The sequence below is a fragment of the Hydra vulgaris genome, chromosome 03 (genome assembly GCF_038396675.1).
Source record: "Hydra vulgaris chromosome 03, alternate assembly HydraT2T_AEP".
In the NCBI taxonomy this organism is placed as follows: Eukaryota; Metazoa; Cnidaria; class Hydrozoa; order Anthoathecata; family Hydridae; genus Hydra; species Hydra vulgaris.
Window position 1 is genome coordinate 58,125,098 of NC_088922.1, and position 12,144 is coordinate 58,137,241.

Consider the following 12,144-nt stretch of genomic DNA (forward strand, 5'->3'; position numbering starts at 1 on the left):
GAATGAGGAGTAACATGAGAATGAATTTTAGTAGATGGCACAAGAGACGCTAGCTCTTTAGAGCAGTGCCCATCATAGTATTTGTAGAAAAGAGAAAGAAAAGACATTACGACAATGTGATATTGGTTAGAGATTGGCTGCAAGAGCAGGTCCAACTATGTTTACAATGCGCTTTTGCACCTTGTCTAAAAGAGAAAGCGCATCATTAGAAGATCCGCCCCAGATATGGCAACATTATTCCATACAAGGCCGGATTTGAGATTTATAGAGATAGAGAATAGAATCCGAAGTAAAAAAGTGACGAGCTCGATAAAGAGATGCAACCTTAGCAGATGCTAATTTTGCAACTGATTTGATGTATGGTTTCCAAGAAAGATTGGAAATAAGAGTTAATTCTAGAAGATGAAGAGTAGATGACTCATCGAGTACATCACCATTCATAAATATAAGAAGATCTAAATTATTGCGATAACGATTGGCTGAAAAAAATTGAGTTTTATCTGTATTGAAGTTCACCAGCCGCTGTGAGCCCCATGCTGTAGCAGAAGTAAGATCCTTTTCAAGCTCAAATGCCCCCTCCAAGCAATCAGAGAGTGTTGGTTTCTCATCACGACAAGAATAAATGGTAGTATCATCAGCAAACAATGCAACCTTAGATGTGAGAATATCTGGAAGATCGTTAATGTAAATTAAAAAGAGTATAGGACCAAGGATAGAACCTTGAGGAACCCATGAAGTTACAGAATAAGAAGAAGATTGCTGTCCATCGTGGACAACTTTTATACTACGATTGGAAAGGAAGGAATCTTAAAGATGTTGCCAGATACACCATAAGAAGAAAGCTTATGGAGACCAGCATACCAAATTTTATCAAAAGCTTTTGAAATGTCAAGAGCAATGGCCTTAACCTCTCCAGCTTTATCTAATGCACAATAAAACCTACCAGTTGTTACTGTTAGCAAATCAGCTGTAGAACGAGAAGATCGAAATCCATATTGATGGTCAGAAAGTAAGTTATTAGATTCAAGATGAGAAACTAAGTGTTTGTTAATTAAAGATTCAAAAACCTTGCTTATGATAGGAAGAAGACTAATGGGACGGTAGTTAAATGAAACAGATCCCTCTCCAGAATTTTTGAAGATAGGGATAACAGATGCTGCTTTCCAGCAGGCTGGAAAACAAGACTCTGATAAGCACTTGTTGAATAGTTTTGAGAGTATAGGCGACAGCTCTAGAGAACACTTCTGGAAGACAATAGCATGTATGTTGTCCGGGCCACAAGCTGTAGAAGAGTCTAGACAGGAAATCACTTTAGATACAGAAGCTGGAGTGATACGAATGTCAAGCAATGGATCAACCTGTTTGTTGGCAATATCAGGTAAAATGCAACTAGTGGAATCAAGAAATGATATTGATGAAAAGTTTTTAGGTGGGGTGACAAAGTCTGAACTATGCAAGAGGTGAAATTAAAGATTTGCCCTTATTATTGATACTATTAAAGATTCTCCAGAAGTCATGAGAGCCTAATTTTTGGATGAGATACGAGATTTCATGACTTGAGAATAGCGGGCTTTGGTGTTAGACAAAACATTTTTACAATGGTTTCTAGCAGCAATAAACAGATGCCTGTTTCCTAGAGAATTGTTTTGCTGATAAATATGGAAGTAACGGTTTCGATTGGCAATCGCAGCAGCACAATGTGAGGAAAATCATGGAGGAGAGTGAGGCTTGACCTGGAATCGTCAAGAGGGAACAAAAGATTCCATGCCAGCTTGAATCCACGAAGTCATGTAAGAAGCACATTTGTCGACAGGAAGACAAAAGATTTCTACCCAAGGGCCATCACAAAGAAAATCATGGAAAGAATCCCAGTCAGCTTTACTGTAGTTGTAAGAGGTACAATGATAGGGGGATTCAGGTGATGAAGAAGAATGAGATATAAGTTTTAGAGAGATCAAACTGTGATCAGAAGCACCTAAGGGTGAATGTGGAGAAACTGCGCATTGACTAGGATCAGAAACAAGACATAAGTCAAGTAGAGAAGGTAGATGATTCGGGTTGTCAAGAAAGCGAGTTGGAAAGTTGACTATTTGAGTTAGGGATTGAGAAAGGCAAAAATTGTTGGCTTTAATGCCTGCAAAATCACTGCTACTAGAGCCTAGCTATTTAGGGTGGTGAGCATTAAAGTCACCGACAACAACTATATTAGCTGATGGATAAAGAGAGGGAGCTTGGTCAATATGATCAGAAATAACATCAAAAAGAGTGCAGTTTTGAGATGAAGGAGAACAATATAAAACAAAGAGAAAGGCAATTGAGTGAAGTGGTGCTAAACGAAAGCATATAAAAGAATAGTCTGTGGATTCAAACCTAGTTTTACGACAAATGGGTGAATTCTTACGAATGTAAATGCCGAGGCCAAGCATATGACTATTGGAGTCTTTACGAATTGAAGGAAGATAACCATCAACACTAAGATCGCAAGATGAGACAGCTGAGCTCAAATTAGTCTCACATCGAGCAAGTTGCTCTGGTGAACTTTGCAAGAGATAAGATTCAACAGAAGAAAAGTTATTTCGAAGACCACGAATATTAGTGAATGATAGGTTTAGAGAACTTGGTGATGATGATTGTTTTTTGTGTTTTGTAGTTTTTGGTACTTTATTCATTTTTAAATTAGATTGAAAAACTTGACTCAATGCATAGATAGTACTTAAAACTCTGCTTAATAGCCCAAGCAATTGCCTCATTGCTACTAATTAACCCTAAGCTGTAACAAACCTAAATCCATAACAATACGCCAATATATAAACAGTAAAACTAAAATCAATCAGAAGGCATGTGCACTTGAAATGGAAGATGGATCAATACCAATAAATGAATCAGTTATTACAAATGTAATTTTTTCATTTTGCTTTTCAAAAGGAAAACAACTAAAATTTTAATAAATTATTTGCTACAGCAATTGCAAATCCAGAAATGAACATTGACACTGTGTAGTTTCACATAAAAAGTAACTGTTGTCAATTATGCGTTAAATGCCAATATCTCTTTATGAATTTAAACATAATTTATATATAAACTAAATTCCCAAGATGTTTACAATTATGTCTTTTACGTTATTGTTACGCCAATTATTCAGGACCACTTCACCTTACAGACTATAATGTCAGGCGCCTTTCTTTCTTGCATTCTCCTTTGAAAGAAAGAAAGGCGCCTTATTATATTGGTTTAATAAGAGATTAATAAGGTATTAATCTCTTATTAAACCAATAAGATAAGATTAAGGCGCCTTATTACTCTCTTATTATATTGGTATAATAATAGAGTAATAAGGCGCCTTACTACTCTCTTATTATATTGGTTTAATTAGTGGTAACTGTTAATGGAATGTGCGAAGATGTTAGCCAAACTTAAGTCGTCACAGCAAATAAAAATGCAGTTTTGTGGATTGATTTTTTTTTGATCAGTTGATTTCAAACCACTTGGTTGTTTTTTGATGGTTATGAATGGAATAGTGGCTCTTGGTAGAATATCATCTGCAACTCATGATATTAGTTTTAATGGAAAAAACAAATCATGTTTACTGGGACTCAAAAATGATATGCCAAAAGATGTCTGTGATCTCGAATCTCAAAAAATTGCTGAACAATATAGTTAAAAAAACACATAGTGACAAACCTGCAATAGGAATTCGAAGTGTTTATGGTAATGAGGCAAAAGTTTGGGTGGATACTAGTTCAGTAGCACTTGGTGTGATTGTTGAAGTTGATAGCAATGTAATAGAAGACACTGGTTGGTTAAGAAAAGATGACACAACACATATAAACATGTCTGTAGTTTGTTAAAAATAGTTGATAAAGCCTCTGAAATGGCATGAAGTGGGATTATTAGAATTTCACTATTTTCAAAAAAAAAATTGAGCATGTTCATAGATCCAAAGGACTATATGGTGTGAAGAAAACATTGTACTTCACTTGTAAAATTGATCCATCAGTGGTTTATCTATAGATAAAGCTTTTTTAGACTTTATCAAAGCTTTGGATGCAGTGGCACACAATATATTGTTAATAAAGTTAAAAGCATATTGTGAAAATGAAGTTTTAATGAGGGGGTTTTAAAGCATATCTGAGTAATAGAACTCAAAAAGTTATTCTTGGGATTTATAAATCAGAATTGAAGTAACAAGTGGAGTGCCACAAGGCTTAGTGTTGGAGCTGCTGTTAGTTATATGTATTGATGATGTATCACAAAAAATAAAAAATTGAAAATTGTAGGCTGATGATACAAAAGTTATTTCGGTAATTTTAAATTTTTATTGTTAGTTTTAGATTAAACTTCTCTTTAAAAAATAAAGTTTTTGTTGATTCCATTAAATTGTATTCAATTAATCCCATGAAAACAGAGCTTTTTTATATAATTTGATGGATTCTATACCCTTTTCTTATTGTATGTAAATTTCAAAGTCTTTCAAAGTTCACATACTTCAGCTCTATTATTTATTTGCAAAAAAGTTTTTCAACTATATAATATTGTTTCCAGTAAAAAGTTATGATTTTTGAATGATTTTAAATGATTTTTGAATGATGTTGATGTCTAGCATTTGTCTAAAATATTTTTAAATCACCCAGGTGAAGTAATTCTTTAGAGAATAAAAGGATGGAACTCTTTAATATCAAACTCGATTAAAATGCAGTTATGTTTGTTTTTGATATTGCAGAAATATTTTATCAATTCGTCTGTATTATGTCATTTGGTTATAAGACTACCTTTTCTCCTTTTATTGTTGATGTTTTCCAGTAAGATTTATACTTTTAAAAGTTCTGGTTATTTTATATTAATCAGGGATTATCTTTTTCCGCATATTTTTCTTAACTTTTCATTTTTCTGGATATCAAAAATTTTTTCCATACATACAAGTTTAGGTATATATTTTTGTAATATATTTGTGTTTTTAGCTTTTTCACTCACCACTCATACAAAAATTAATAAAAAGTTTTTGCAAAAAAAAAAAAAAAAAAAATTCCAGATAATAAGTGGATTGAAAAACACTTCTTGTTTGAGTTGTTGCTTTTTTACAGAAAATCTTTAGATAGCACATTTTATTTATTTTTAAATCTTTAGCTTTGTTATGATTTATGTATGTAATGTAATTATGTATGTAAATTATTGTAGTAAATAGAAATAGTATTCATCATTTGCAAAAATATTGGTGTTGATAACCAATTAGAATTAAGTAGTGGGTGTATAGTGATTCTCCATTCTTAGGAATGCATTGTGATCACCAGTGATATTTTTGGACAATGACTATTTTTTTGCCCCAAGCATATTCCATACAACTTTAATAAGGTCTCTGAAAATGTTAGAAACTGAAAACCAAAGTTTAAATTTAGGATATTTGGCTATTATAGTGAGGTCCAATTATATTGCAACATTGAGTAGCATAACATAAAGTGTAGGCAATCAGATCTATTGTGAAGACAAAAATAATAATTAGATTAAAAAAGATAATGTTCCAGTTTCAGATTGAATTTTTTTGCTTACAAAATGCAAATTTTTTTTTCTTCTGGGCAGTCACTAATTTTTTTTCAAGTACTTGAGATTATATTTTAACTATACAAATGGCTAACAACTTGTCAACTTTATAATATAAGTTATTTTATACTGCAATAATTGTTTTGTTTTAAGTAAAACAGAATTTTTGTATTATAAATGTGAATATAAATATTATATAATTGTAATACAAAGTTATAATAGAATTGGTAAAAAAAATAAATTTTGCTTTTCTTTTAAAATACAGGTTTAGATTTTTTTCCCTAAAATCCTTGGTGTAAAATACTATAACAATGAAAATATGTTCAAGTTTGACAATATGGTCAAGTTGTTTATAAAAGAAAAGCATTACCAATGTAACTGAGATGTAAAAATTTTTTTTAAAAAATAAACCAATAATTGCATAATAAACTTCTTTACTTCTTAGCAGTTGTGCGCCAATTAAAATGGAAATGTTTTTAATTAGATTGGACTAACTGATAAATATAAAGCTATTACACTCTAAATTATATTGATAAAATATAAACTTATAAAGTTATAAAAACTGATAAAGTGTGAAGTTATTACGCTAAATTGATGATAATTTTTATTTTATGTAATGTATTATATATTTTATATATTAATTATAATGAATTATATAAGTTTGTCTCAATTTGAACAAAATAAAAAAATATAATGACAATTAAATGTTCTGCTAAAAATTTTTTTAATTATATAAACACTTTTATTGTGGAACTTAATTTGTTATAGTTCTTTAAATTCCTGAATTCTATTACAATAAGCAAATAAAAATATTTTTTATAAGCAGTAAAAACTTTTATAGCTTTTTTGACTTTGTCAAATTTTTTATCAAATAAGTAAAGTTGTTAATAAATGGATAGCCGTGAAAACCCAAAGCTCGTCTAAAGACTTTTTTAAGGTAAGAAACACTCGTTATTTATATATTCTTGTAACATTAAAGTTACAAGCATACACTTTGTAACAAGTATAAAATCAAATTTTGTATTTTAGTAAGCAATTTTTTTGTGTGTAAATAAATCTTTAAAAACAAACATGTCTGCCAAATGTTGCAAGAGGTAAGGTTTACTAATGATTATGATTTTTTTGCGTTAAAAATTTTTTGGTACTATAGTCATGTTTTAAATTATTAGAGAAAACTTCTTGTCAATGCACCAAAAGTACTAACAATTTAACCAAAAGCATCCAATGCCTTAAAATATTACAGCTTTTGATCAAATTGGTCTCTTAGAGAGCTACTAAGGTGTTAGGAAAACCTCACTACCTACGGTCCACAAAGTTTTTCATGCATTTGGAATGTTCACTTTTGCAACTTTTAAATAACAAGAAAAAAATAAATGCATCATTGATATTTGCAATATGTAGCATTGTTATTTGTAATTCTTTGCAAATATCAGGGATATTTACAGAGAAATGTATTAAAATAAATAAAATAGACTTGAATATTACCAAATATACATTTTTAAAGTAATGTTAATTTTAATCTATGAATTATTTTCATAAAATAAAATGTCATAGATCTGTCATCACGCTGATTTATAAAAATTTTTATGAATCATGAAATAAAAAGTAATTTCAAAAATTTCAAAAAGAACTTCAAAAATCATTTATCTTGCATATAGTATACAGAAGAAATGCTCCAACTATTGTCTTTTAGAGTATCAATTGTTCTAAAAACATGCAGAGCATACTTAGATCTGGCTGTTCAGTGAAATCAAATTTAAGGATATTTATATATCAAATCCATTATGTAAACAAGATTCTTTTCTGTCAAGTTTTTTTGAAAAAAATTGATTATTTTAGAGTTATGACTAAGTAAAGTTGAAATTCTTCCTCCATAAGATTTTATAGAAAATTAAAATTTTTTTTTTACAGAAAATGTTTTTTTTAGCCACAAAATTATTACGCTTTAAATTTTTTGCATTTTTAAATATTATGTATGCATTATAGTTTTGCTGCAAGCTAATAGTTTTCTGAGAAAAAGTCTTTTTTATTTTATTTTGTACAACTGTGAAAAAAAGCACGAGAATCCTGACTTTATTAGTTTTACTGTTTCTACTAACTTTGTAGGTGTGTATGTGTGTGTGTGAATCTCCTAAAATGTTGAACTTGTTTATAAACTCCAGAACCATAGTATCAATTTACTTAGCTTTTTTCTTTGATCATTTTATTTAAGTTTTAATGAAGTATTAATAAATTTTTATATAAATATTCAGGCTCCCCCGACTGCAGTATCATCTGAGGAAAGGCATAATGCTGAACAGATTTTCTTACAATTTCGTAAAACAAGAACTCCGTATGAATTAGGAAAAAAGATTCTTGGTATGTTATATTATATTAAAGTTATAAACTTGTTTCTTATTAAAATTGTCTTGTTTAGAAATAATTTTATGTTGTTTGTTTAAAAGTAAATCTGTTTTGTTAACCAGTGGTGTAAGAACAGTTCGGGATTGCAGCAATTATCATGGATGTAACAAAATCTCTAATAAAATTTTTATTTTAAAAATTTTTTAGAGATTTTTTTAACAATAGCATTGAAATTTTTGTTTAAAAGTTTCAATATTATTGTTACTCTCGATAACAAAAAAGTTATATTGAACTTGTTTCTCTGTGCAGTTGATCTTCAAGGTTCATGTTTCAGAGTTAAAAAGTTAAGAGGGGATTGTAACTACAATAAAGTACTTGACTGTAGTGGCCTTCTCGGCCTAGGGGATGTGAGTAACATTAAAAAAAAAAAGTTTTCTTATTTATCTTAAGTTGTCTATTGTTGAACTTAAGGTTTTAGTAATCGCTATAATAAAAATTAGTTTGATTTTTGTTTTGTAAAATGCTAATGTTTCACCAGCAATTTAAGAATTAATTGTTATTAATACTTGGTCCAGTTTTAGTAACTGAAATCAGTCAATAAATTCTTAATAAGAATAAATAAGTTATTAAATAAATTAATTCAAATTCAAAATAAATTAAATATATTCCTAATATTTAATTTATTTCACAAATATGTTAAGTATACTCAAACTTAAAAGTTAGATATGGATTATAAGAAATAAAAATGGACAATATTGCAAAGAATGAGTTGTTAAAGAAAAAAAATGAGAAAGATTAATTGAAACATTATATATACAACATTTCATACACAACATTACATACACAACATTATATTGTAAAATGAGTAACTCAAAATCTAAATGAGACAATTAAAATGTGTGCACATTAAGTTTAATGGATCGAAATGGAATTAAAGTTATAATAATATCAGGTTGTTTCTACTTCAAAATGGTCCAGAATATGTAGAGTTAAGGAAGTCTCAAACGGCCGCTTTTAATATGTCCTGGAAATTTATAAATAAGGGTATTGAATAGAAAGATAGGGATTTTATTGCAAAAATAAAGATACAGTGTATTGTTTTCCTTGCCACTTATTTGTATCTGGTGCACATAATATTCCATTTTGTCAGTCTGATTCATATATGGACTGGAGTTTAACAAAATAAAAATTATTTAAAAAGGGACCTCAAAAAGTTGTTTTAAAAAAAAACTAATTGGCGGTGTTGCACAAGCAGCACTTAAAAACAAAATTTTAAAATAGCACCTTACATTGACTATAATATTAAAATGTAAATTCTTTTGTGCTGAAAACAAGATGGCTTTTCGAGGACACAAACAAGATGGTAGTAAATTTTTGAATTTGTCAAAATTTGTGAATCAGTTTGGTGTTGGTTTTATAAATTCACTTGAAACACATATAAAAAATCCTACCAGCTATTTGTTGCCAACAATTCAGAATTAATTTTTTTGTAAGCATTAAAAGTATAATGTGAAAAAATAAAAGAAACTCAGAAAACTAAATATTATAGTATACATTTGGTAGTGCTCCGGATGTATCAAACAAAGACGAATTAACTGAAGTTATTTGGTTTGTGAAATTTTTAGGTAATAAATATATAGTTAAAGAGAAGATTCATTGAATTGAATAGCACAACTAAAACACAGGAGAAGGAACCGCCTTAAAGCCTTATAGCAGGATCAAATCAAAATTCGATTATCACTTGAAAATGTAAATGGCTATGGGTATGATAATGAGACCAACATGGCAGTGAAGTGCAACGAAGTTCAAGCCATACTTGAAAAAGAGAATCTCCTTTTTTGTTAATTTCTGTGTTCTACCCTGATTTCATTTTGGTATTTGTGCATACAGCCAGCATCAATGTGGATGTTGGGATATTTTTTGGAACTGGCATTCCGCAATTTTTTCTCTTTGTTAACTAGTAAAAGGAAAAAAAAAATATAAGTTACTGAAATCAGTCTACAGAAGCACATGGATGCAATGTAGTGTTTCAAAGCAAATGCTATTTCATATATAAACAAATTGTTTATATATGAAACATCATTATTTTAAATGAAGGATAATCGTTCCTTAATGATGAGTTATTTAAATCATTGCATCATCAAATCAATAGTTAAAAGTTAATTGCATTTATAACTATTTGGAGTTTGATATTGGAAAAAATAAATTTAGCTCATGTCAATTTAGCACTATATAAAAAAAAAATACCTGGATATTAATTGATCATATTTGTTGATAAAAAAAACTTGTAAATGACTCTAAAGGCTTAAGAACTATCAAAATATAAGTTTTTTGCCAAAGTTTACAAAATGAAAGTAGTTTAAAAAAGAAAAGCAAAAAGAAAATAAATGTCAAGAGAACATGATGGACCCAACTTGGATAAGTTCAATATTTCGTGTTTTGCAATCATTGATTCAATAAGATGCAGTTAAAAAACAGATTTGTTTCTTTGAAAATTATAGCAGAAGATTTTAATTTTTTGCCTGGCAAAAAGTTTCAATTTTATGCAATGAAGGATTTATACTCTAAACCTGGTCTATTGTTAGTCAAGTATTCTGAAATAAAGAGCAATTTATAATTAAAATAAAAAATGCTTTAAACACAAAATAGTTGAACTATTGCAAAATAATAACAATAGAAAAAGTTACAAAGCTAAAAGGGTGTCAAAAATAAATTGGCAAACCCAGTTGCGCCTCTGTGTTAACTAAAATTACAATAAAAGAATTCATGTTTTTAATTAACGGGTCATTCTATGCCAAATGAAGCAAGTTTTTATAAAGTTCTTTATGGGCCATCTCAAATTTTTTTGAAACTTTTTGATTTTGTACATATATATAAGGAAAGCATGTTTTAAAAATTTCACATAATATGGTTCTTGAGAAAACACTATTTAAGTAGTGGGCTATTTTGCATTAAATTTTACTCTTCTTAGGAAAAGGTTTTTTTCATTGTTTTTAACAGCTAATAACTTTTGAAAAAGTTGGCTTTATACTTCAACTATTTTATGGTAGCAAGTATGCAATGAATGCTTTTAAAAAAACAAAAAGTTTAAAATCTGGCATCTTAGTCTTTTCCATAATGGTGAGCTAGAGTTGATATTTTTTTTTTGAAATTTTTTGTGATTTTAAAGAGCCTAATCTTAAAAACTAGTTCAAAAATTAATACAAATCAAATTATCTGTTGATCTGCATGTGGTGGATAAATATTAAAAAAAATCAGTAGATTAAAGAGCTGCGTTAAAAAGTTATAGGTCATCAAAATGAGCCAAGATTTTTTAAAAATTGATCCCTGATGCAAAGCATCTGTTACCTAAGATAGCACTTTTTTTTTCCTTTAATTTTCTTATACACATCAATCCAAGAGTGTTAATTAATTAAAACCAAAAAAATTATTGGGCACTTATTTATAATCCTAAAAGATAGTCTCTAAAAGTCAGGTAAGGTTTCCATAAAAACAAATTAAAGTTATTTGTTTGTCTTTTCAAAACTATGATGTTAACAAAATGAATAATTGCATTAAATAAAATAATGTTATTTGTAATAAAATGATGATAAAAAATACCAATGTTTATAACCTTATAACCCCAATAGATAAAAACTTATTACCCCCACTTTATAACAATTTTTTTTTAAATAGAAATCAAATAAAATTTTTTGCAATTTGTAAATTGAAGTGATGAAAAAATTTGCAAATGTTTTAAATACAAAATGTGTAACACTAAATATTTTAAGATATTTGCTTGTATATAACTTTAGAATATTTGTTTATATATAACTTAAAATTTCAGTTAAAATTTTTTTTAGCTATTAAGACAATAAAATGTTTTTAAGACAATAAACAAAATTATAATTAAAAAAAAAAATTATAATTAAATTTCTCAAATAATAAATTAATCTCATTGATTTTTTAAAAGTCAATATTATAAAATCTTCTTCTGTTAGACTGAACCTTCAGAGATAGAACTCTGCATAAAATATGCATCCCAACAGAGATCATCTCTGCATGGCCACATGAGTTTGCTACATAAAGAAGACTTTTTCATAAATTTAATATAAAAATCTTAATACACTTCTAAAATATTAAGAATACTTCTTATATACCATTGAGCATCATAAACGCAGGCCACATATGTTCCTGGTGTGCAACTTGAAATTTCATTTATATAAACTCTACAGGTAAAAACATCCACATTAGTGCATACACCATCAAATGAAATTCTTTTTTTTA

At 28.6% G+C, this 12,144-nt stretch overlaps 1 protein-coding gene across 1 annotated transcript in view; it reads left to right on the forward strand.

Annotated features, from left to right (window-relative positions):
* The window catches only part of LOC101238412 (exportin-4), a 106,116-nt gene that overhangs the window by 1,535 nt on the left and 92,437 nt on the right, over positions 1-12,144 (forward strand). The window contains exon 2 of the mRNA XM_065793805.1: positions 7,788-7,893. Within this exon, the coding sequence (XP_065649877.1) occupies positions 7,788-7,893 (106 nt within the window). The remainder of the gene's footprint in view (positions 1-7,787; positions 7,894-12,144) is intronic.